Here is a 24,797-nt window from a genome sequence, read left to right as displayed (position 1 = left end):
ATTTAATATAATAATCTTCATGTTTCAAGAGCTATTTTTGGATCCGCCCATGGATAACATCAAGTCATAAGAAATTAAAAATTGTGAATATAGTTGCAGTTGCTCATTTTTGCAAAGCTGCTAAGGAAAATAATTAAGAAAACAGGTTAACAAACAAGTTACAATCGTAACTTGTTTGAATATAAAAATTCTTCCACTGAGAATCTTGCAAAGACAGTACTGGCACTAAAAGATCTTTATCGTGACAAGCTTTTTTTAGGACTGCGATAATTCGTTTTGCTATTATCAGCACTTTTAGATTCCAGAAAAAATTTAATTGTTGATTATAATTAGTAAAATATTTTGTTTTGAACTATACACGAATTAAGAACTTTCAAAATTTTGCGAATTTCTAACAATGTTGATTTTATTACAGATTCTCCAAGTACATGCCGAAGATGGTGACAAAGGAAGACCTCGTGAAGTTCGATACGGTCTTGTTTCCGAAGGAAATCCCTTTACTTCTTTTTTTGATATAAACGATACAAGTGGTAAGAGATAAGAAGATTAAAAACCATTAAGTCGATTTGTAGCTTTCAATTTTTGATCAAAAGCATTTTCAGATAATAAAAGTTACCAATGAAAGTTATTTCAAGTAACCTAATATTTGCTTGTCAGAAATACTTAGGGTTACCATATTTCCTGATTTGTCAGGGAATTCCCTTTTTTTGACCTTCGACACTGATTCCCCGATTTTCGTGAAAATGCCCTGATTTCACGTGTAGGATGCATTTACATGAATCATATCATTCATGGTTGCATTCCAAAACTTGACCGAGTTTAACTCGCGCAGGATTTTTTTCGGTATAAATTCCTACGCGAGTTGAACTCGGTTGAGTTTTGGAACGCACACTATATGATGTCGCCATCATGCATGTATACATGGAAATTAGACTACATCATATGTCACACACATGTCTCCACTCGAATTTGCGGAATTTACTTATATAATTTACTAATCAACGTTGTGTTCACAACTACTATATTTCATAAATTGAATCCGAATTCGGAATGGGCAATTTTTCATGCCTAATAGCTGAAACAGCAAACAGCGTAAACCCGCAGCTCGGGGGTCCCCCGTTACATATGCAACGGGACTGGTTTTGACTGAGACCGATATGGTAACCCTTGAAATACTATATACTGTTTTATGAAGAATAATTAGCCGATATTTTGTTATTTGACAGTGATGGTCGAGACCGTTTAAGTTTAAATAACGACTGACTTTATTCAATATTGATAAACATGTATTTCCGTGGCTGAAATTCAAAAATGGCATGTTGTCTGATTTGAATGAAAATTTCTCAGTTTGTTACCAACTATCTATACATTATTTTCCCAAAGTATTAGGATTCTATCTGCATTAGTTTTTTGTCCAGAACTGCCCAAAGTTGGTGAATGTGGAAACATCAAAATTAGCAAAAAATTTACTCAAAAGTCAAATCATTGATACAATAAAACAACTATTGGAATTCAACTTTATTATTATTTTTCATTTATAATATGTATCAAAGAAAAAATTTGCATCAAAATCCATTAAAAAAAAAATAATGCATAAAAAATATTGTGGAACAACATAATTTGGACGTCAAAATTTCAATGTTCTTCAAATTCAAAGTGGTGTATCTTTTTAGCGCTGTCTACAGCTGTCGACATACATACACCGAATTAAAGCCTGAAGTCTCAGCTAAATGATAAAAAAAAATTCAGCTGCCCCAAATTGCCCCCCTTGAAAAAAACAATGAGATACTCTAAAATGGCAAGTTACCGCCCAAAAGTATGCAATATATATAACAAGGATTACAGGAACTATAGGATGTATCATTCCAGAAGAATTGGACGCATATCCACTAACGAAGATGTGATGCATCACTTATTAATGTCTTCGGGTCCGTGCATAAACATTTTTCTACTACTAAAATAAAATTAAAAAAATTAGAATGTCACGAAGATGTAAAAAAGTTGCTAAAAGAGACTTGATAAAAGAGAATTTAGTTTGTATGGGAGGTGGGCGTAAAAGTAGGCGGATATTATTGAAATTTAACACCAACATATGTATATAATGTCATAAAAATGCTATGTACCAAAAATCAGTGCTGTGGGTCAAAAATTAAGTTTCGCCTTATATGGGAGGTGGGCGTAAAAAGGGGGGCGTGATTTTAATTTTTTTCTTGATTGGAATCCAAAACAATGATGTACCAAATGTCATTGTCCTGAGACAACTCCTTATATTTTTAGCCGCAGTATGCACTAGCAGAAACCTATGTGCGTCGTACGAAGTTTAAATAACGAATGACTTTATTCAATATTGATAAACATGTCTTTACAGTTTATAAAAGGATATAACAAAAGAGAATATAGAAAAGGAATGCAGGTTGCAAGAGGAACATAGTTATAATTTTTTTTTTTTCAAAATTATTTTATTTATTGTATCTGCTTTTTCTTAAAGCCTAACAATAAGTAATAAAATCTTAAATCTATTTAAAAACTATGTAGACAGACTCAAGCAAGTGATTGAGCTGTTTTGGTGATACGTCGCTCTTTAATACGCAGGGATATCTCTTCTTTTAAGTCGTGTTTGATCGCAGGAATGTACCAAAGCATTAGCCAAAGGGTTTGGGTAATCTCGGAGTTTAGATATATATTTAATTCTGCTGTCTTCTACTTCTTTTTTACCATAGGAATACCAAGGTCTTTATGGATATTTTCGTTACGCATGTACCATGGTGGACATGTGATTGTTCTAAGCATTTTTGATTGGAACCTTTGTATTAGATCAATATTAGTTGCACAGATCGTACCCCACAGTTGAATGCCATACATCCAAATCGGCTTTATGACCGCATTATATAAAAGCACTTTGTTGTCTAGACTAAGTTTAGAGTTTTTATTTAAAAGCCAATTTAAATTTGCAGCTCTAATCTGCATACATCTTATTTTACTAGAGATGTGTTTTCTCCACGTGAGCCTTCTATATAGGTGAATACCAAGATATGTTACTTCGTTCGCTTGGGGTATTAAAATATTGTTTATTTTTACTGCCGGGCATACCTTTGGTCTTAGCGAAAATGTAATATGCTTACATTACTGTTCATTCCCGTTTATACGCCAGTTCGCTAGCCACTCTTCGACAGAACTTAAATGCTTCGCTAATATTCGTGATGCTAAAATGTGGCATTTGTTACGGTCACTAAAGCTGTGTCATCCGCAAAAGTTGAAATACATTATTAACTGTTGGAAGATCTGCTGCATATATGATATATAGTGTTGGGCCTAAAACACTGCCCTGGGGTACACCAGCCCTTATCTGTCGTTCATCAGATATGAAATCTCCCACTTTTACCATAAATTTTCTATTTTTTAAGTAAGATTTCAAGGTTTTATACAATTCTAAAGGTAGAATTTTTTTAATCTTATATAAAAGACCTTCGTGCCACACCTTATCAAACGCCTGAGCTACATCTAGAAATATTGCTGAACAGTACTCCCTGTGCTCAAATGTTTTCCTTATCTCGTTAGTAATTCTATTTACTTGCTCTATTGTGCCATGTTTCGCACGAAATCCGAATTGATGCATTGGTATTGTGTTATTTACGTTGAGGAAAGGAGACATCTTTGATAGTAATACTTTTTCAAATACTTTTGAAAGACAGGGTAGAAGACTGATTGGTCTGTATGAAGACGGCTGCGTTAAGTCTTTCCCAGGTTTATCTATCAAGATAATCTGCGACTTTTTCCACGAAATTGGATAGTAACCGAAACTAAGAATTGCATTGAAGAGCAAAGAGAGCACCTCTACAGCAATAATTGGTAACTCAATTAGCATTTTTGGGGAAATTTTATCATGTTCCGGCGACTTTTTTGGATTAAGTAAATTAAGTTATAATTTAAAGTACATATTCACTTAATACTATTTACTACGAACTACTTCGCCTCCACAACACCTCCTCTCGAAGTAGAGAGCTTATTCTTCTACTTATTGATTGCAATCGATAAGACTCAAACTTGATGAGCAATTAATATGCTTCAGTTTCGTATGTTCGTTGATATGTCCGCTGGCATTTTCTGAGTTGACATATACTCTAGTGTAATAGGCTTATCTGGAAATTCGAAGATACTGTTAACTTTTGTGCACTCTGGTTATCGTTAAATAACTTTACGCTGGCACACTCAATTCCCACCTCTTCGAAATCGCCTTTCAAATAAAGGGCTTCCTTAGCCGCCTCAGTTATGGCGATGTACTCTGACTCAGTACTGGAAAGCGAAGTAAATCCTGTTGTACTGTGCCCCTGACGTATCGTAAAATTCTTTTTGCTGACTTCCAATGCTATTCAGTGTAGCTGGTGTTAAATTGACTCATAAAATTTACGGCGTACGCTATATCTGGTCTTGTAGATACCGCTAAATACATCAAAGCGCCGATTAAGCCTTGGTATGAATATTTCGCCATAATCGCTTCATTTTTTGTCGAAGGAATGGTAAGTTTGCAATTCGCTTCTATTGGTGTTTCGATTGCACTCTAACATTCCGAATTGCTTCACTATTGATTCATTATGTTCTCTGCGATATAAATATTTCGCTTTTCTCTAGATTCTGATGAAAATCTATACCCAAACAACGATTAACGTATCCGATATTCTTCATATCGAAATGTTGCGAGAGCATTTTCTTTGTTGTTTTAACCAAATAACGGAAGTTTATTTAATGCTAACAACAAATCATCTACGTATGTATATAATGGCCAACATTAAGTTATCTTCTTCTCAACGTACCTAGAACTTTCGTTGATTTTAAAGATGTAAAGAGCCGTACTGAAAATGATCGTGCAATCGGAGAGGAAATTTCGTGTAAATCTTCCCACGGGCGTTGAGCATAACCGTTGGCAACCAGTCCAACTTTCTTTAGATGTTCATCTTTAGTACGGAGCACGAACTTATTACCAATTACTTTACGATTCAAAGGCTTTTCAATTATTTTCCAAGTTTTGTTTCTCATATGCGCCAAAAATTCGTCATCAAGCGCCTTTACCCGTAAAGACATGTCAGTGCCTTAGCCAAAGTTTGCAGATCATTAATTTTAAAACGTGCTTTGCCACACTCGTAGAAATCATCTGGATTAGTAACCTCTTCCTCTGAATCGTTATTAGATTAGCTGGCAATACACTTGGCGTGGTCACTCTCCTTGTCCCTTGAGTATATACGTTGGTCAACGTAATTTATTACCTGCACCTACCTCACAATTAGCCGCGTCTACCGACTCTTCATTTCCACATTTGACCTCGTTATCTGTATTATTACTTTCGAATATCTCATCCATTTTATTATCATATTCAACGTCTTTCTCATTTTCGTACTCAAATTCTTCAAAAGTTCCGGTACACCTTTGATTCGCATGAGTAGCCAACAAATATAGATGGCTCAGAGCGCGAATAGAATTTTCCTTTTGAAGGATTTTTGTTAAGAACATATGCTATTGTACCAAATAAATTCTTACACGCCGCTTATGGAACTTCATCCGTTGTTCTTGTTACATAACGACTTCAAATATAACGCGCCGTATACCTCGCTTCAGCCCAGAAAGATAGTGGCGCGCCTGCATGTTTCATCGTGCACCTGGTCCTATCAACAAGAGTTCTGGGGTCGAATCGTTACATCCGTGCACGGATCGGCAAACATACGAAAGAAAATTACGTGATACGTCAATCGTATGCGGTGATTGGCATTATGACATACGATAGCAAACGGATAGTAATGTATTTTCAATTCACAATAGTTTTTAAATTCCACATTGCTTTGGATCGTATTTTTAAGTCATAATAGATGTGGAACTGTCAAAATTGTTACGAAATTTTCAATAAACTAACAAAAGCTAATTAAATATCAAAATGAATCCAACTTTGTTTTTTTATTTGAACTCTAGTGAAAGTGATGGGCATAAAAAAATAGTGCAGAGATAGCTAGGAGATCGTAGCAATAGCGTAGGTATTAAAAAATTATGAATCCTCATTAATAAAATTTGAAACACATTGAAATCTTAAAAAGACTGTGGAGTATTTGAGGTTATGGCAAGAGAGGAAGGTATCTCCCTACAAAAGTGGAAGATTTGCTAACGTTTGTGAGGCATTACCTAACATCTGCATAAAATTTGCAATTAGTTACGACCCTCAAAAATTGCGATTCTTATTACACTCAAGAAATGGACAACGGGGTAGCGAACCGCTTCACCGCAATCGACCAAATAAATAAATTTAATTCCAAAATGTATATATCCTTAACCTTGTAAATCATTTTATTTTTATTGTCAACTAAAATACAAAAATCTTGTTCATATAAATAATTTTTTTTTTAATTTTAATGAGATATTCCATTCATAGGTTTCTCGTTTATGTTCTTTATTCCAAAAAATTATAAAAAACTCAAAATTTAAAAAAATTTTGCTCGCATTTCCCTAAATTTGTCTATTACGATTGGTAGTTTGCGTTCGAACGACGATTCGAACGAACAGATACGTTTATATACTCGTACACGTATGTCATCATGCCAGATTAGGATAGAAGCGTTACGATCACGTATATAAGCGTTACGATCACGTATATCATAATACGAAATACAGACTTTTACGTGACGAGTGATACGTTCACGGATGTAATGATTCGACCCCTGTTTTTACTTTCAGCCATATCGTTTTTCTGCGGAGTATACGGTGCCGTAAGTCGACGTTTTGAAAATTTATTAAATTCATTATTACAATATTCACGCGCGTTGTCTGATTGCAACGCTTTTATTTTCTTCCCAGTGAATGCCTCATCTTTTGTTTTATATTCTTTAAAAACATCCAGTATGATTTTTGTTTTGCGAAAAATATTTTACACCACCTTGACTTTTCGTCAATAAATATCACAAAATATTTCGCACCGCCATAGGACACCCACCTCATTGGTCCACACACGTCACTATGCACAATCTCTAGCAGATCGCTAACTTTCCATCTAATCTAGGAAAAATTTCACAATCGAAGAGTATTCAGTTTGTTTAAATTTTAATTCATATAAGGAACCGTTTGCCATTGATCTAAAATCGCGTTCGTTAACGTGTCCCATTCTATAATGCCACAAATCAATATTATTTTTGATATTTGCCAAATTGCCAATTTATTCGGCTACCAATACCACTTCCTTGTCTCTGTTTATAATCACGGCTTCATTCTTTTTATACTCTCGCAACAAAGTTGCTAAGGAGAGTATTATAGTTTTGTTCACATAACGGTTGTCTGTAAGTCCTAAAACTAAAAGAGTCAGATATAGGGTTATATTTACCAAAGTGATCAGGGTGACGAGTAGAGTTGAAATCCGGATGTCTGTCCGTCCGTCCGTGCAAACTGTAACTTGAGTAAAAATTGAGATATCATGATGACTTGGTACACGTATTTCTTGGCTCCATAAGAAGGTTAAGTTCGAAGATGGGCAAAATCGGCCCACTGCCACGCCCACAAAATGGTGAAAACCGAAAACCTATAAAGTGTCATAACTAGACCATAAATAAAGATATTAAAGTGAAATTTGGCACAAAGGATCGCATTAGGGGGAGACATATTTGGACGTAATTTTTTTGGAAAAGTGGGTGTGGCCCCGCCCCCTACTAAGTTTTTTGTACATATCTCGGAAACTACTATAGCTATGTCAACCAAACTCTATACAGTCGTTTCCTTCAGACATTTCCATATATAGTTGAAAAATGGAAGAAATCGGATAATAACTACGCCCACCTCCCATACAAAGGTTATGTTGAAAATCACTAAAAGTGTGTTAACCGACTAACAAAAAAACGTCAGAAACACTAAATTTTACGAAAGAAATGGCAGAAGGAAGCTGCATCCAGGCTTTTTTTTTTAATTTAAAATGGGCGTGGCGTCGCCCACTTATGGACCAAAAACAAATCTCAGGAACTACTAATCTAATTAACTTTACAGCAAAATAAAAAAAATATGTAAATGACGGATAATGAAATCTCGATTATTACTTTATCATGCGAGAGTATAAAATGTTCGGTGACACCCGAACTTAGCCCTTCCTTACTTGTTTAATTTAATTGCGTAACCCTTGTCAGTAATTTTAGCAAAAGACAACAAATTCGTACGCAAATCAGCCACATGTAAAAAGTTCTCTAAGGCCAAGTCAATTTGTTTTCCGCGAACGTTTGCTGTGGTGCACACTTTATCAACACCACTTATCTTCGTTGAGCAATTATTTGCCCAAACTAATTCATCATTTACTAGCTTAACGCTTTCAAACATATTTTTATTCGCACTCATATAAGATCTGCAGCCACTGTCCAAACACCATCTCATATTACCCATAGAGACAGCAAGTGCTTTTTGTACTGTAAATAAAGCCACTTTTGCCTTTTCGTTTGTTTCTTCACTTACACACGAATTTTGCTCTTGTTTCCAGTTAGAACAGTGACGATCATCCTACCTAGTGACATGCCGGTAACGTGTGCTGGTTTAATTGTCACTCTTTCCTATCACGTTCCTAACGGGGCATCTCGACAGGAAAAAATGTATTGTATACTAACTGTATTGCTGTGCGAATTGCCTGTGGAGACTATATGTTACTTATGGAATACAATATATGGAATACTAATTAGAAAAGCAATGAACAGTTACAAAATGGATTAGCGAATGAGCGAAGTCTTAAATTTAATAAACTTATACAAGCATCTTGTTGCAGCCAAGATTCGCGCCCGCCTCTGTGCAGCAAAAATCGCACGCCAACAAACACAAGGAAGGTTCGACGTCGAGAAGCTGCAATCACAACAGATAGCCGAACGATTTTCTACTCGACTGGCACTCCTGCTCTCTGAGAGCACTCGTCAACAACTCGGTACAAGGGAACTATGGGACGGCATTTCAAGCTCCTTACGTACAGCTGCAACCGAAACCATTGGTTTTCGGAAAATGCAAAAGAACATCTGGGACGACGAGGAGTGCCGTGTTCCAGCGGAGAGAAAACAGGCTGCCCACCTCGCAACGTTACGATCGACCAAAACACGTGCAGAATGGGATAGATACCGAGAGTTAAAGAGGGAAGCGAGACGCATTTGCAGTCAGAAAAAGAAAGAGACCGAAATGCGTGAGTATCAAGAGCTTGATAAGCTGGCCGACAGGGGTATTGCTCGAAAATTCTACGAAAAGATGTGGCGGCTAACTGCAGGTTTCAAGACCGGAGCATAGTCTTGAAGAACCCCGAAAAGAGATCTAGTGACCGATGCCCAGAGCATACTTAAATTATGGAGGGAACACTTCTCCAACCTGCTGAATGGCAGTTAACGCACAACACCAGGATAAGGTGAACCCGATTCCCCAATCGATGACGATGGAGCAGACGTTCATGAAGAAGTTCGAATAACAATTATCCGTCTGAAGAACAACAAAGCAGCGGGAGTCGATGGATTACCGGCCGAGCTATTCAAACACGGCGGCGAAGAACTGATAAGGAGCATGCATCAGCTGTTTTGCAAAATATGGTCGGACGAAAGCCTCATTAACATCGCTTATAAGGTTATATCGAGGGAATTGTGTGAAACATTAAAGCCCACCGTCAACAAACTGATTGGACGTTATCAGTGTGGCTTTAGACCTGACAAACCAACACCTGACCAGATATTCACCATGCGCCAAATTTTGGAAAAGACTCGTGAAAGGAGAATCGACACACACCACCTTTTCGTCGATTTCGAAGATGCTTTCGACAGCACGGAAAGAAGCTGCCTTTATGACGCGATGCCTGAATTTGGTATTCCCGCAAAACTAATGCGGCTGTGTAAACTGACGTTGAACAACACGAAAAGCTCCGTCAGGATCGGAAAGTACCTCTCCGAGCTGTTCGATACCAAACGAGGTTTCAGTCAGGGCGACTCCCTATCGTTTGACTTCTACTATCTGCTGCTGGATAAAATAATTCGAGCTGCGTATGCCGATGATATTAATATCATCGGCCTCAACACCCGCGCCGTTAGTTCTGCTTTCTCCATACTGGCCAGGGAAGCAAAGAAAATGGGTTTGGCAGTGAAAGAGGGCAAGACGAAATATCTCCTGTCATCAAACAAACAGTTGTCGCACTCGCGACTTGGCACTCACGTCACTGTTGACTGTCATAACTTTGAAGTTGTAGATAGTTTCGTATATTTGGGAGCCAGTGTAAACACTACCAACAATGTCAGCCTGGAAATCCAACGCAGGATAACTCTTGCCAACAGGTGCTACTCCGTACTGAGTAGGCAATTGAGAAATAAAGTCCTCTCTCGACGAACAAAAACCAAACTCTATAAGTCACTCATAATTCCCGTCTTGCTGTGTGGTGCAGAGGCTTGGACGATGACAACAACTGATGAGTCGACGTTGCGAGTTTTCGAGAGAAAAGTTCTGCGAAAGATTTACGGTCCTCTGCGCGTTGGCCACGGCGAATATCGCATTCGATGGAATGATGAGCTGTATGAGATATACGACGACATTGACATAGTTCAGCGAATTAAAAGACAGCGGCTACGCTAGCTAGGTCATGTTGTCCGAATGGACGAAAACACTCCAGCTCTGAAAGTATTCGACGGCATACCCGCCGGGGGAAGCAGAGGAAGAGGAGGACCTCCACTCCGTTGGAATGACCAGGTGGAGAAGGATCTGGCTACGCTTGGAATATCCAATTGGCGCCATGTAGCGAAAAGAAGGAACGACTGGCGCGCTGTTGTTAACTCGGCTATAATCGCGTAAGCGGTGTCTACGCCAATTGAGAAGAAGAAGATACAAGCATAAATCAAAAAATCATTGCTTATATTAAATTTATTATTTAATTGGTATATAAATTTTATACTACAATTATTATATGTACATATGTAGTTCGAAAATATGAAATCATCTTTTCATGAAATACACTTGTTGAAAAAGTATATTTCTCCTAATCTATATAAATAAAAATGAATCGTCAAAATGTATGTACGCTCATAACTCAATAACGCCTGGACCAATTTGGCCAATTCTTTTTCTTAAATGTTCGTTGAAGTTCAAAGATGGTTTTTACGGCGAGAAAAATTCGAATAATTTCCGGAAAACCCCTAAAATCAGCCCTTTTTTTCCCCCATATAAACGTTACAATAAAAATGAATGTTTGTTTATTAGTAACACGAAGAGAACGGTTGAACCAATCTTGAAATTGAAAGGTTGTTTGTTATGGATCGGGAAAGGTTTAGAAACAGAATACCTTATACTTTTAATGAGGAGAAGTCGGATAATTGGAGAATTCCAAAAAGTAACATTTTCTATACACATTTTTTTTCAATTTTTGTTTGTTTTTTTTTCAATATTTTGATTTGTAAATTATTTGAATTGTTCTATTTTGATCGCTTGCTTTTTTATTCCGGCTATCCAAAGGAACAATTATTTAAAATTATTCAGTGAAAACTTTATGTGTGTTTCACACAATGTGATCAATTGCATATTGAAATTTGTTACGAAGCCACGAAGAGGTCGCGCTAATGTTGATCGGCGTTCTTTTTGCCATCAACGTATGGCAGCCCAAGAAAAGGCAAGAAGTACTCCCAAAATGCGATGACATACGTGCTGAATTATGGATCGCGGTCAATCAGCTAGCGATCGTAACGATATCACAGCACGACTTATTAAACAATAGCTGCGATGTTTGGTGCTGTTAGATGCTGAATGTATTCTGTTGCGTAGCAAAAAAGAGGTTTGTCGCACGCACACATTCTTCTTTGGATGTGGATGGTGCTTACACCAGATCAAATTGATGAAAGCGGCGGGAATTCCTGATTCAGAGATAGATCCAGAATTATACGAAGTGGTGAAAACCAATATGGTTCATGGACCTTGCGAACCTTACAGTCCCACTTTGGTTTGTATGTATGACAATAAATGCACGCAACACTACTGATGTGCTTTTCTTTCGGAAACGGAAATGGGAAATGATGGATATTCACTGTATCGGCATCGCTCCCCAGACGACAATGGCAGAACATTTAGCATTTAGAGGCATGAATATCGACGACAACAACACATCGAAGTTGACAACACATAGATCGTACCAAATTCGCCACTTTTGTCTAATTCACATTCAAAACTTATGCCAATGTTGAATATTGCAGATTGGTGAAATCGATAGAATACGTTTGTAATTACGTCACCAAAGGAAGAAATATGGCGGTTATTGGCCTTGCCCGATATGAGATCAGCAGTATCAAATGGGTCGGTATGTGAACTGCAATAAAGCGCTTTGCAGGATATTTACTTTTGCAATTCATGAAAGTTTTCCAACTGTTGTTCGTCTCGCGGTTCAACTTCATTTAAGTCATTGCGTATTGGGAATGGTACAGTGTGTGCAACTTTTTGAGAAGCATGCCAGCGTTTGCATTTGCTGGAATATGATAATCACTGGAAACAGACGAAGGACAATGCGATAGTTACTTCGCACGCCTCTGAAGTTCGCATACTTTTCGCGAAGATCATTTCGACAGATCAGCCTTCAAATTCGCGTTAATTATGGGATACGAAAAAATGGCATTGCCGACGACATTTTACATTGTATTCGCTAAGGATTGGAAATGGACAAATTTCGGTTGATACTTCCAGTGGTTTGATATTAATTTCACCTTCCTTTTGTCAATTCACTTCAACGGAAGATGAATTCATCACGAATGTTTATCCGAACATTGGTCAAATTATCGTAACAGCAATTGCTTGAGTGCACGCGCAATTTTAGCTGCCTAAAATACCGATGTTAATGACTTAAACTGGAAGATTCAAAGTCAAATTCTGGGAGGTTTGCGCTCATATAAATCGATCGATCGTCTTGACAAAGAAGACGAAACCGTATATTATCCAGTGGAATTTCCAAATTGCGTCTCACAATTGGATCTGTCATTATTACGTTTCACAATCTTCATGCGCCGAAACTCTGTAATGGAACCCGAAAACCCGGCCAAATATATGTGACGTGTTGACGAGTTGGAAACCCATCTTCTCTGTATATTTACGCACCTGAACAGAAATCAAAAAATCATGTTTATTAAGTTGCGCTACATTAAAAAAAATGTAGAAAAATCGAAAATAAATCATTTTCGACACAACATAATTTCAACTTTTTTTTCATTTCAAAACACATAATTTCACGCAGGACAACGGCTGGGGGTCAGCTAGTTTCATATAAAAATTTAAACAGTTCAAGAGCTCAAAACATGCGCTACATCAGCTCGAACTACACGACGCCGTTTCGCAAATCATTATGTTATGATAACAAATGCCCGCATACAGATTTGGTAATGGCAATGGCAATAGATTTGACAGTTAGTATGCCATAAACTTTAGCCTGTCGAGATGCCCCGTAAGGGCGAATCAAAAAAGCATCCAAAACTTTTGTATACACGTGGTCTTTTATCACCTCTTTCCTCACATATTTTCTGCTGTAACAGAACTATATTCTTCTTTCTCACACTTTCATTAAATTTGGTACAAATCAACAAAACTGCTTTCAGGAAAGCGTGACGGTGCATTCCACAATAGGCTAGTGGGTAAGCCACACCCCTACGATTCCTTCAACCTAAAGTTCGAAGCTCAAAAATATAGATATTTTTTTTATTGAAATGTTTTTATTAATGTTAATAACAATATCATTTTACAGTAGAACCTCGATACTTGCACGTAATGAAAACCGAGTATTGAGGATGTTGCAAGTACCAAGTATCTTTTATCATATAAAATAAACGCATCTATATGCTTTTGTTTAAAGTATATATTTTTTATTTTTATACACTGGTCAGAAAAAGTTTGCGTACACAGTCAGCTATGACTTTGTAATGTCCATTTTTCCTATTAAAATTAATATTATTATATTTTTTTATTTAGAATCTTAAACATAATATTCAAGAGCTTAACTTAATCCTTATTGTTTAGAAATGATGGTATCTATTAATCTTTCAAAATCGAGCCTTCTCTGGTTCGTATACATTATTAAAAGGGACACATTACAAATTCAAATGAAACAGTGAAAAAAATATATGTAGGTATACATATTTAAGCGTAATTAAAATTCTTACGATAATTTTGATAAAAATTCGACGCATTGAATAAATGGCTGGTAAGAGGAAAACAATTAGTTCTGGTGAAAGGGAAATAATCGTAAAATTATTGAAAGAAGCCAAAAATGTGCGTGAAAGCGGCACAACGATAGGTAGAACTCACTTTCCATTCAAAGAGTGGTTTGTAATTATAAATCAGGAGGTTCCACAGTTGCTAAGCATCGCTCTGGGCGACCTTCTAAGCTCAGTTACAGAGAAGAGCGGTACATTATTAAAGAACTACAGCAAAATACTCAACTTAAGGCTTTTCAAATAGCAAAAGATGTTCAAGAAAGGTTTAATAAATCTATTTATAGCGATTTTCACGAAAGAAGCCTTATATATCGTTTGAACAACATTAATAAGCCTCCAGAATTTTGGGAGAAGTGATAATATCTGATGAGAGCAAATTTTGCATATGTTGTAAAAGGGCGTAAATTGGTGTGGAAAAAGTGAAGCACGGCGGCGGAGAGAATATATCTTGATATTTTAAAGGCAAATTTAAAGAAAAGTTCTTCTATTGAGCACTTGTAGAACGTATTGGAGCGCAGGATTCGGTAATACAGTATTTCATCCAAATCCGACTTGAAAAATATCATAATCGAAGAATGGAATAAAATTTCTTCAGAAGAGTTGGCAAAATTCGAAAATCAATGCAAAAGCGGTTAGCAGAAGTATTAAAACGTAAACGATTCCCCACAACGATACGATCAGTTTACACAATTTTGTGACATTAAAAAATTCTTTAATATTTTTCGACTCAAAACATTTTTTTATAGTAAAACTGAATTTCAATATATAAAAAAAAACTGAATTTAAATACGAAATACTGAATTTTATATCCGTTTTTTGAAACAGTTTAAAGCCTAGTCTATCCGTACGCAAACTTTTTCTGACTAGTGTATGTATTTCAATTCAAAAATCCTTAAGTTAAATATGTTAGTATATGTACATATGTATATGCATAAATATAGATAGATATACATACATATGTACATGCATACATACATATTTGTGGGGTATTCCATACCAAATCGACCACTTTTGAACCCGACCCCTTTAGACTTTGCTGAAACTTATCCATCCTTTTCTACCCTTTGAAAAACTTTTTTGAGAATTTTTTCAAAATTTTTTGTCCAACTTCAAAAAAAGTTATGAATTTTTCAACAAAAGGCTTTTTTTATTTTCAAATAGCCAAAACTTTTGCAGAAATTGGCTTTTGGGGACAAACAAAAACAAAAATGGCGAACTTTCAAAAAATGGCGAACTTCCAAAAAATGACAATTTTACGTAAAAAACCGATTATTTTATATAATTGATCGTGTTAAATTTTTTTCGAGTATTTTTTCGAAAAGTTCATTCAAAAACAAAAACGACGCTCTGAAAAGCATCAGCTGGAAAACGCAATATGATTTTTATCTAATGCACGGAATGCCTTTAATGTGTCTTCAATTCGGTCATCTTTTCAGAAATTGTTTGACATAACAACCGAAAGGGATAATGAAGATAACATACCTCTCTCAGAGTTACGTATACAGCTAGCTGAAGATACTTCAAAAATTCACACCATTTCAAGTTTGCATCAAGCAGGTGTAGACGTGATCCTCAATACGAAGAAAGTTACGTCGGCGGAGACAATATCAGGATTCAATATTTGCCTAGAATGGGCTGAGCAAAACAATGCTTCCTGAAACGATGTTATGATGCTTCAGAGGCTCAGTAGCAACGTAGGCCTAAAAGGCTTGTTTTGTAGTTCATTTTCATAAGCCTTATGACTTTCTGGTCCCTGGGCTGTATAACACCAGTACAATTCGGAGGAGGACACATTACCAATATTAGACCATCAGTACTCTTTAACTCTCCTTCTTCGGGGAGACAGGGAGCATTATCGATAAGTAAAATAGCCTTTTCAGGAAGATTTTCGCCACGGAGAAATTCTTTTACCTGCAGTTTTAAGAAAGTTTCAATTAATAAAAACACATTTTTTAAAGCAAAACATCTACACAGTTCTGGAACAAATGTTTTGTGAAACCATTCTTCAAATAAAAGCAAGGTCGTCCAAGCACATTTATTTCCTTCGTAGACAACAGCAAATCCGTGAAATTTTTAGGTGAACGTGGATTCAATAATTTCCCAATAACCTTTAATTTTACTCTATGATTACCAGACGCATTCGTACAAACGAGTTATTCTTTCTTTAACTGATTTTATGTCTCAAAGCCGAGGTTTCTTTTGAGCGCACAAGAGTTCTATCAGGCAAAAGCTTCCAAAGGAGGCCAGACTCATCGGCTTTGTAGTATATCTGCTCCTTGTTCAAACCTAAATCATTAATTTTTTTGTTTAAGTTTTGCAAAAATGGGTTAACTGAGTGACTATTATTCGAAAGTTTTTCGCCATTAATTTTCAGTGTTCGTATTCCATATCTGTTTTTGAAATTTGTGATCCATATCAGTTGTGATACAAGTACTTTGCTCTTTGTTTCTCAAACCATTTCATGAGTGCTTTTTCCATTTTTGGAAGTTCTGATGGTTTAAACGTTTTCCCCTTTCCATGCACTTTTTCTAAGCGCTTGAAAACTTTTGACTAAGGAATTAGCAGAATATCCTGCACTTAGTTTCTTTAAAATTCAATTTTCTATTTTATTGTTAGCAACGCAAATTTTCCCTTGCAATTATGAAACCTACTACACAAAACGTCAGTTGAAACTGATTCAAATCTCCCGAAACGCACATGCGTAAGAGTTACAACAATTCATAATCGACAAGGTTTTGTCGCAGGTATCGAGGTTAAATTTTTTGGATGCCGAGAGTACTGAGTACATAATGTAAAATATTTCTTTCTTGCAAGTATCGAGATGTGCAAGAATCGAGGTACCACTGTATTTAGATTTACATTAAATTAATTTGCTTTAATAATTTAAAAATTATTTCTATACATAACATATAAAATTATTATATATATATACAAAAAATAATATATACGTACATACAGTGAATCAATAAAGTTTACATACACCTAGTTGTATTAAATTACTACACGTTTATTTCTTTTAAAGTGAATAAATTTTGTGTTTTTTTTTCTATCCATTTCAAAATATGTATATTTAACATTAAATATAGCATATCAAAAAATCTTTTTTTACACAAATAATAAAATTAATGGTAAAGCTTAAAGTGCGCCTAATTCATATCAAAACAGTGTACTTACAGCAATGGTTATTTTTATAAATCAAATCATTTACAATAGTTTTAGGGGTTTTTAGCCCTACATTTGATGATCCAGTGTTTTGGCTTTATTTTATCGAAATTCGATGTTTTCGAGTACGGTTTTCCAAAAAGTTGAAGATGTTTTGAATATGTAGGATTAATGCCCAGTGATTGCTGGACCTATGGAGTTATTTTTAATTCCATAACAATCTTGCACGTACAAGATAAAAGGTATGTTTTGGGTCGTTAACCTGTTGTAAATAGAATTGGCTGTTATTAACAGCCGATTTAAGCACACTTAAAATTTAAATTATTTTGTTAAATGTTCCGAAACACATGTATAGTATATCAATTGTTTAGACGTATACAAAAAAATCCCCAAAAAGTAAGGAAAGTGTTGAATAGTGCTGGTTTTCAAAATATGTATTTAAACTGGATAGAAAAAAACACAAAATTTATTCATTTTAAAACATGTATGTAAAATCTAAAAAAATATTATAATCTTGCAGTTAATATTCTGTATTCCTCAGCTTTTCGCTTCCTATTTTTATACTCTCACAACAAAGTAGCTAAGGATAGTATTATAATTTTGTTCACATAACGGTTGTGTAAGTCCTAAAACTAAAAGAGTCAGATATAGGGTTATATATACCAAAGTGATCACGCTGACGAGTAGAGTTGAAATCCGGATGTCTTTCTGTCCGTCCGTCCGTCCATGCAAGCTGTAATTTGAGTAAAAATTGAGATATCATGATGAAACTTGGTATACGCATTTCTTGGCTCCATAAGAATGTTAAGTTCGAAGATGGGCGAAATCGGCTCACTGCCACGCCCACAAAATGGCGAAACCCGAAAACCTATAAAGTGTCATAACTAAGCCATAAATAAAGATATTAAAGTAAAATGTGGCACAAGGGATCGCATTAGGGAGGGGAATATTTGGACATAATTTTTTTGGAAAAGTGGGTGTGGCCCCGCCCCCTACTAAGTTTTTTGTACATATCTCGGAAACTACTATAGCTATGTCAACCAAACTCTATAGAGTCGTTTCCTTCAGGCAATTCCATATATACTTCAAAAATGGAAGAAATTGGATAATAACCACGCCCACCTCCCATACAAAGGTTATGTTGAAAATCACTAAAAGTGCGTTAACCCACTAACAAAAAACTTCAGAAACACTAAATTTTACGAAAGAAATGACAGAGGGAAGCTGCACCCAGGCTTTTTTTAAAAATTGAAAATGGGCGTGGCGTCGCCCACTTATGGACCGAAAACCATATCTCAGGAACTACTAAACCGATTTCAATGAAATTCGGTATACGATATTTTTTAAACACCCTGATAACGTGTGCGAAATATGGGTGAAGTCGGTTCACAACCACGCCTTCTTCCAATATAACGCTATTTTGAATACCAACTGATGCCTTCTCTGTATAATATATACATTAGGAACCAATGATGATAGCGGAATAAAACTTTACACAAATACGGTATTTGAAAAATATGTACATAAATGACGGATAATGAAATCTCGATTATCACTTTATCATGCGAGAGTATAAAATGTTCGGTGACACCCGAACTTAGCTCTTCCTTACTTGTTTTGCTTACTATATCTGTGATGGCTCATTTCGATGGACTTCCGAATTTGTTGTTCGAAATTTGCAAATCCACAAGTGACGAAAGAATCTATAAAAAATGTTGATTATTTGGGTGCCCAATTCGTAGGAACCCCACTACTGTTTAGATTGTTAATAAAGCACTTACACTCGAGTACCACTTATAAGTTAAAATGCGAATTATTTCGGATACATAGATTAAAGTTTATTTTAGTTTTATTAAGCTGTGATCGTTACAATTAAGATGATTGTATATTGTATTCCGAGGGTAACGAAATGATTTGTCGATTCCTTCGTTCGGTTTATAAGATGAATACAGCGCCCGAGATCGGTGACGGAAGAACGAATGCGGTAACGCATCGCAGTGCACAAGCGAATGTCTTGTAGACGAATGTGTATAATCGAATTGTATGTGTCGAATTGAGGCTGCTTTCCCGGTGCCCATCCTTTTTGTTGAGTGGGTTGGCGTACAGATGTGTTGAGTTGTGCTGTAGTGTCATCAGCTGTGGTGAATTGCGATGTAGCATTAGGATGCGCCAATTTCACCGAGTAGAGGGGGTGGATGCTTAACTCATTTAAACAAATGTAATGAAAAATCAATTTAAAATACATCTTTTTAGATAAATATGTATGTATTAAATTCAGGAATTCGTCAGTGTAGAGATGCCGCAACAAATCTTATACACTGTCTGAACTGCCTTTCATCCTTAAAACAAATTATTTCTGTAATTGGAAAATATTATGCAAAATAGAGATGTCTGCAAAGTTTTTGAACCCTTAAAATTCGGATTATTTAATAAGCACACACTTTTAATAAAGTCCATTTCCTGAATAGCAGAACCTATTTTAAATTCGATTATTTTGCTTTTTAAACTTTGTTTAGGCATTTTATAAGTAGGAATTTCATTGAACTAAAATTGTAAACAATGAACAGCTGTTTGTGTAAAAATAAACAAATAACCATACATAGGATCTTCATGGAGCATAGAGGTTATTTTTAATCTAATAATCACATAACCCGATAACCACCTTACCGTGAACAACCTAATTGTTTATTGAAGAAATTGTATATGTACATTACTAACCATTACTGTAGCAAATTCCTCGCATTTTAATGTTTTGTCCATTTCCAAAGCTGCAGCTAGTGTTGTTAATGGTAGAGTAGAAGCAGTCGGCATACTGATTGGTGAACTTTTCGAATTAGCGCCTTACATTCGCGGTTGGTCTTTTGTTGGGCCATTTCTTCACTTTTTTGAAATATCTCAAAAGAGAACAAGTGCAATTAGAGAATACTTAAATAATGCTTAAAGAACAATATCTAAACAATACGTTCTCTTTGTATTGATGAATACATATAGAACAATAAAAACTTTTATTGACATAAACTTACATTTTCTTTCAAAAAGCTGCCCATCTTCCTTTCCAAATTACCAACTCTCGAAGACAATTCTTGTAGTTGGGTGGAAATAGTTTTTAATATGTTAAAAACATTTGAAAAAGGTATAAACATAATAAATTAAAAATTTTTTAAAAATGTATTTTACCCAAATATTGGATTACCGTTTCCATCCACAGGCAAATTGTTTCCTTGTTGCTTTGAGATGCTTGCCTCTGAGTTGTAGCAACCAGAAATATTGAACTTCTTCCGTATTAATGTCTATTTTTATACTCTCGCAACAAGTTGCTAAGGAGAGTATTATAGTTTTGTTCACATAACGGTTGTTTGTAAGTCCTAAAACTAAAAGAGGGTGACGAGTAGAGTTGAAATCCGGATGTCTGTCTGTCCGTCCGTCTGTCCGTCCGTCTGTCCGTCCGTCCGTCCGTCTGTCCGTCCGTCTGTCCGTCCGTCCGTGCAAGCTGTAACTTGAGTAAAAATTGAGATATCATGATGAAACTTGGTACACGTATTTGTTGGCTCCATAAGAAGGTTAAGTTCGAAGATGGGCAAAATCGGCCAACTGCCACGCCCACAAAATGGCGAAAACCGAAAACCTATAAAGTGTCATAACTAAGCCATAAATAAAGATATTAAAGTGAAATTTGGCACAAAGGATCGCATTAAGGAGGGGCATATGTGGACGTAATTTTTTTGGAAAAGTGGGCGTGGCCCCGCCCCCTACTAAGTTTTTTGTATATATCTCAGAAACTACTATAGCTATGTCAACCAAACTCTACAGAGCCGTTTCCTCCAGGCATATCCATAAACAGTTCAAAAATGGAAGAAATCGGATAATAACCACGCCCACTTCCCATACAAAGGTTATGTTGAAAATCACTAAAAGTGCGTTAACCGACTAACAAAAAACGTCAGAAACACTAAATTTAACGGAAAAAATGGCAGAAAGAAGCTGCACCCAAGCTTTTTTTAAAAATTGAAAATGGGCGTGGCGTGCCCACTTATGGACCTAAAACCATATCTCAGGAACTTCTCGACCGATTTCAATGAAATTCGGTATATAATATTTTCTTAACACCCTGATGACATGTACAAAATATAGGTGAAATCGGTTCACAACCACGCCTTCTTCCAATATAACAATATTTTGAATTCCATCTGATGCCTTTTCTGTATAATACGAGTACATACATTAGGAACCAATGATGATAGCGGAATAAAACTTTACAAAAATACGGTATTTGAAAAATATGTAAATGAATACGTCATGAAATCTGGATTATCACTTTATCATGCGAGAGTATAAAATGTTCGGTGACACCCGAACTTAGCCCTTCCTTACTTGTTTTATAATAACAATGCGTAAAAATAAATTGGAAACTAAAATGATAATTTTACTTGCAGCTTTTACGGGAGTCGAAGACGTTGTTGGGACATCCATCTGATTGAGAAATAAAAATTTGGCAGCATCAAAATTCCTTTTAAGTAACTTAACATAATATAATAAAATACCGTCGGGAAAGTACAATAATTACAGTGCAAAATATTAATTTGAAAATTCGTGAAATAGATGATGTAAAGTGGGAATTGGAAGAAACTTGCCCTTTTGTGGAATAGAAAAATATTTATAAACTATATCGTCTTTTTCTATTTTAAACAAATGGAAACAATTAGCCGATACTATAGCAATACCAGACTCCTCTGTCATGCCTGTTACTTTTATGGGACCTAATTTTTGACTAAAACAATAAGAGTCTTGTTAAACTTCTATTCCATTTTGAAATTACCTGACTCTAAAATGCTTTCTCTAAATTTAAAAGGATTAATGTGATGTTATCGGTCACTTCTATTTTTATATAGTACTTTCATTTTCAAGTTGAGCAAATTAGTTTTTCTCAAAATGATTTTGAATTCCTCTATATCAAAAAGATCCACTTGGAATCGTTTGAATATGTACTTTTTTCCTGCTGGTACTTAGGAGACTTTTAGCCGTTGGAGCAAATCTGTGCAACCTATTTTTCGAAACGTTTGCAGAAGATCGGTTACTGTATTGTGGGATACCCTATTTCTTAAAGCCCAAGCTTTTAATTCTGAACTAAATGTATTATTTTCTATCACTTTTAAAATTTCACTATCACTAGCATAGCTATCGCTAAAACCCTCCACACCAGGATCAAAGTCAAAATTTACATCTTTTTCACAAATTTAGATGCACTTATATTAAAAGCCGGCTCATATATACACTAAATGTATTTTTCTTCATATTAATAACTACATATTTCCTCTACACACCCTTTTTCTATTCTAAATAAATAAATACAGTAGAGGCCCGCTAATCCGGACATGGCCTAATCCGGATTCCACTGTAATCCGGACAGGGTTAAAAAACTCATTATGTCCCTTGTAATCCGGACCGACATTCTCTATCCGTATTCTCTAATCCGGATCACATGTTTATTATTCACTACATTCGCTTTTATGCTTTATTGGTTTAAGTTTTTTTTGTTTTTTTGGAACATGTGTATTATTTGTTATAATAAACAAACAGAAATTTATAAATATTTTTTCATAATACATAGTTCTGATACGTCTTTGGTAATCCGGATTTCCTTATATTCCGGATAGGGGCCGGTTTTAATTGATCCGGATTAGCGGGCCTCTACTGTATGTATAAATCTTCTTGTAGTCACAAATATTGAACGAAACCAAAATGATATGTTAAATAATTTTGCCTAAATATGCACAAGCACAAATATGCACAATTCTTTTTACGACGCGTTTGTAACCGAAATCTTTGTTCTTCGAATTCAATTTGTCACAACGAACAAGCAAACGTCAAATTTCACATTGATTGTTTTCAAAACGCGGTGGCAGCTAAAAAAATTTGTTTGTCTTCTTTTGTTTTAGTTTTCCTTCACATCTGTTGAGTGAAGAGCTTACATATAATATAAAACAAACAAAAGGCCCAACTTGACATCTTACTGATTTCAAAGATTTGTGAGGAAGTGTTAGTGACAAGTAAAAATTGCGTAAAAGTATTGGAGTCTCGGTCACGCAAGTTTTGCTTGGTTGTTTGTCATTATAGTTTCTCGCGAAATGTCCCGGTTTACCGCCCGACAGGACTTTTTTGTTTGCTTTGAATGTGACGAATTATGTACGATCAACATACGATTACCTTTGTCTTTTCTTTATGTAAAGTACAATTTTTGTCTTCCACTTTGTCTTTTTTTGATTTTCGCGATTCGTGTTCTTCGAGAATTTTAACACGAAGAATGACCGGCTTCGGCAGTTCGTCTTGCGTTTCAACTGCACATTTAAATGTCTCGTCAGCAAATTGCCAGTAGCTCGTCGCCTATTCCAACGCCTATTTCTTTTAGCTTCGCTACTGCATCGAAGAACCCGTTAAGGTGTTCTCGAACTTTCTCGTTTTTGGACATACGCGACAACGCTACACGTTTAAGTAACGTTGCTTTTTTAGCTAGACCCTTTGAATGGAATGTCGATTCCAACCTTATCCCAAATATGTATCACTTGCACTTCTGCACTCCGAAATCCGTCCTATATATCGCCAACGTAATGTCCACTGATGCCTTCTGAGCAGCATTTTTCCACTCGGAGAGTTTCGTCTCGTCTGTGGGACACAATTTAGGGTCATCAGCGTTTTTTTCACAAATCATTTTTTTATTAAAATTGCCCGCATTTGTAGCTTCCAGGACTTGTAATTTTCCGCGTTTAGCGGCTCAATTGTTTTTTCAATTTATTAAATGTACTTTTACTGTATATCGTTTGGTCGTTCGCGATCACATGGGATTCTGGGCCCATAACTTGATGGTCTGAGAAAGTTTAAGGTCAATTGTTTTTAAATTTAATCCATTCAAATCTACGTTTTTTGCTGCCAAAATTGCACTTTCGGCCAACAACTCAAGATTTTTATATTTCGTGTGTAGATCTTGAAATATATTGTCGATGATAATATTTTCTGAGTGGATGATTTTGCAGAAATCCGTCATTAATCCAGAATTTTAAATGTACAGCAGCTTTTTCATTGCTAATACCTAACAGTTGTTTTGAGTAAGTATCGGTATATGGAACTAAAAGAATATAAATTAACATCTTCATTGTTAGTTGTATTTTCAACATTACGCCACCGTCGCAATGATTTTAAGCCCATTGTCGTCGGCAAAGTTATGAAAGGTTTTAACAGCAACTACTGTAAGCTTGCTGCCGTGAAGTGTTGTCTAAATAACTGTGCTCATAAGAACGTGTGTATTTTAATATTGTATGAAATCTACTTAGTTTTCGCTGGTTTAAATTAGGCTTTGTACACTTCATTTTTTGAAATAATCTTTTGATTTATTTATTAAATCAAAAACGAACAATAACGGTAAACACAAAAAAAATAATAAAGTTA

General features: G+C 35.7%; 1 protein-coding gene across 8 annotated transcripts in view; it reads left to right on the top strand.

Moving 5' to 3' along the window:
• Nucleotides 1-24,797, top strand: part of LOC126763884 (cadherin-86C) — a 182,583-nt gene that overhangs the window by 85,549 nt on the left and 72,237 nt on the right. For all 8 annotated transcript variants that reach the window (XM_050481636.1, XM_050481635.1, XM_050481637.1 and 5 more), the window contains one exon: nucleotides 416-530. In XM_050481636.1, coding sequence (XP_050337593.1) covers nucleotides 416-530 — 115 coding nt within the window. The remainder of the gene's footprint in view (nucleotides 1-415; nucleotides 531-24,797) is intronic.

The sequence above is a fragment of the Bactrocera neohumeralis genome, unplaced genomic scaffold, assembly GCF_024586455.1.
Source record: "Bactrocera neohumeralis isolate Rockhampton unplaced genomic scaffold, APGP_CSIRO_Bneo_wtdbg2-racon-allhic-juicebox.fasta_v2 cluster09, whole genome shotgun sequence".
NCBI classification, from domain to species: Eukaryota; Metazoa; Arthropoda; class Insecta; order Diptera; family Tephritidae; genus Bactrocera; species Bactrocera neohumeralis.
Note: the sequence above shows the minus strand (reverse complement) of the source record. Positions and strands in the feature narration are given on the sequence as shown.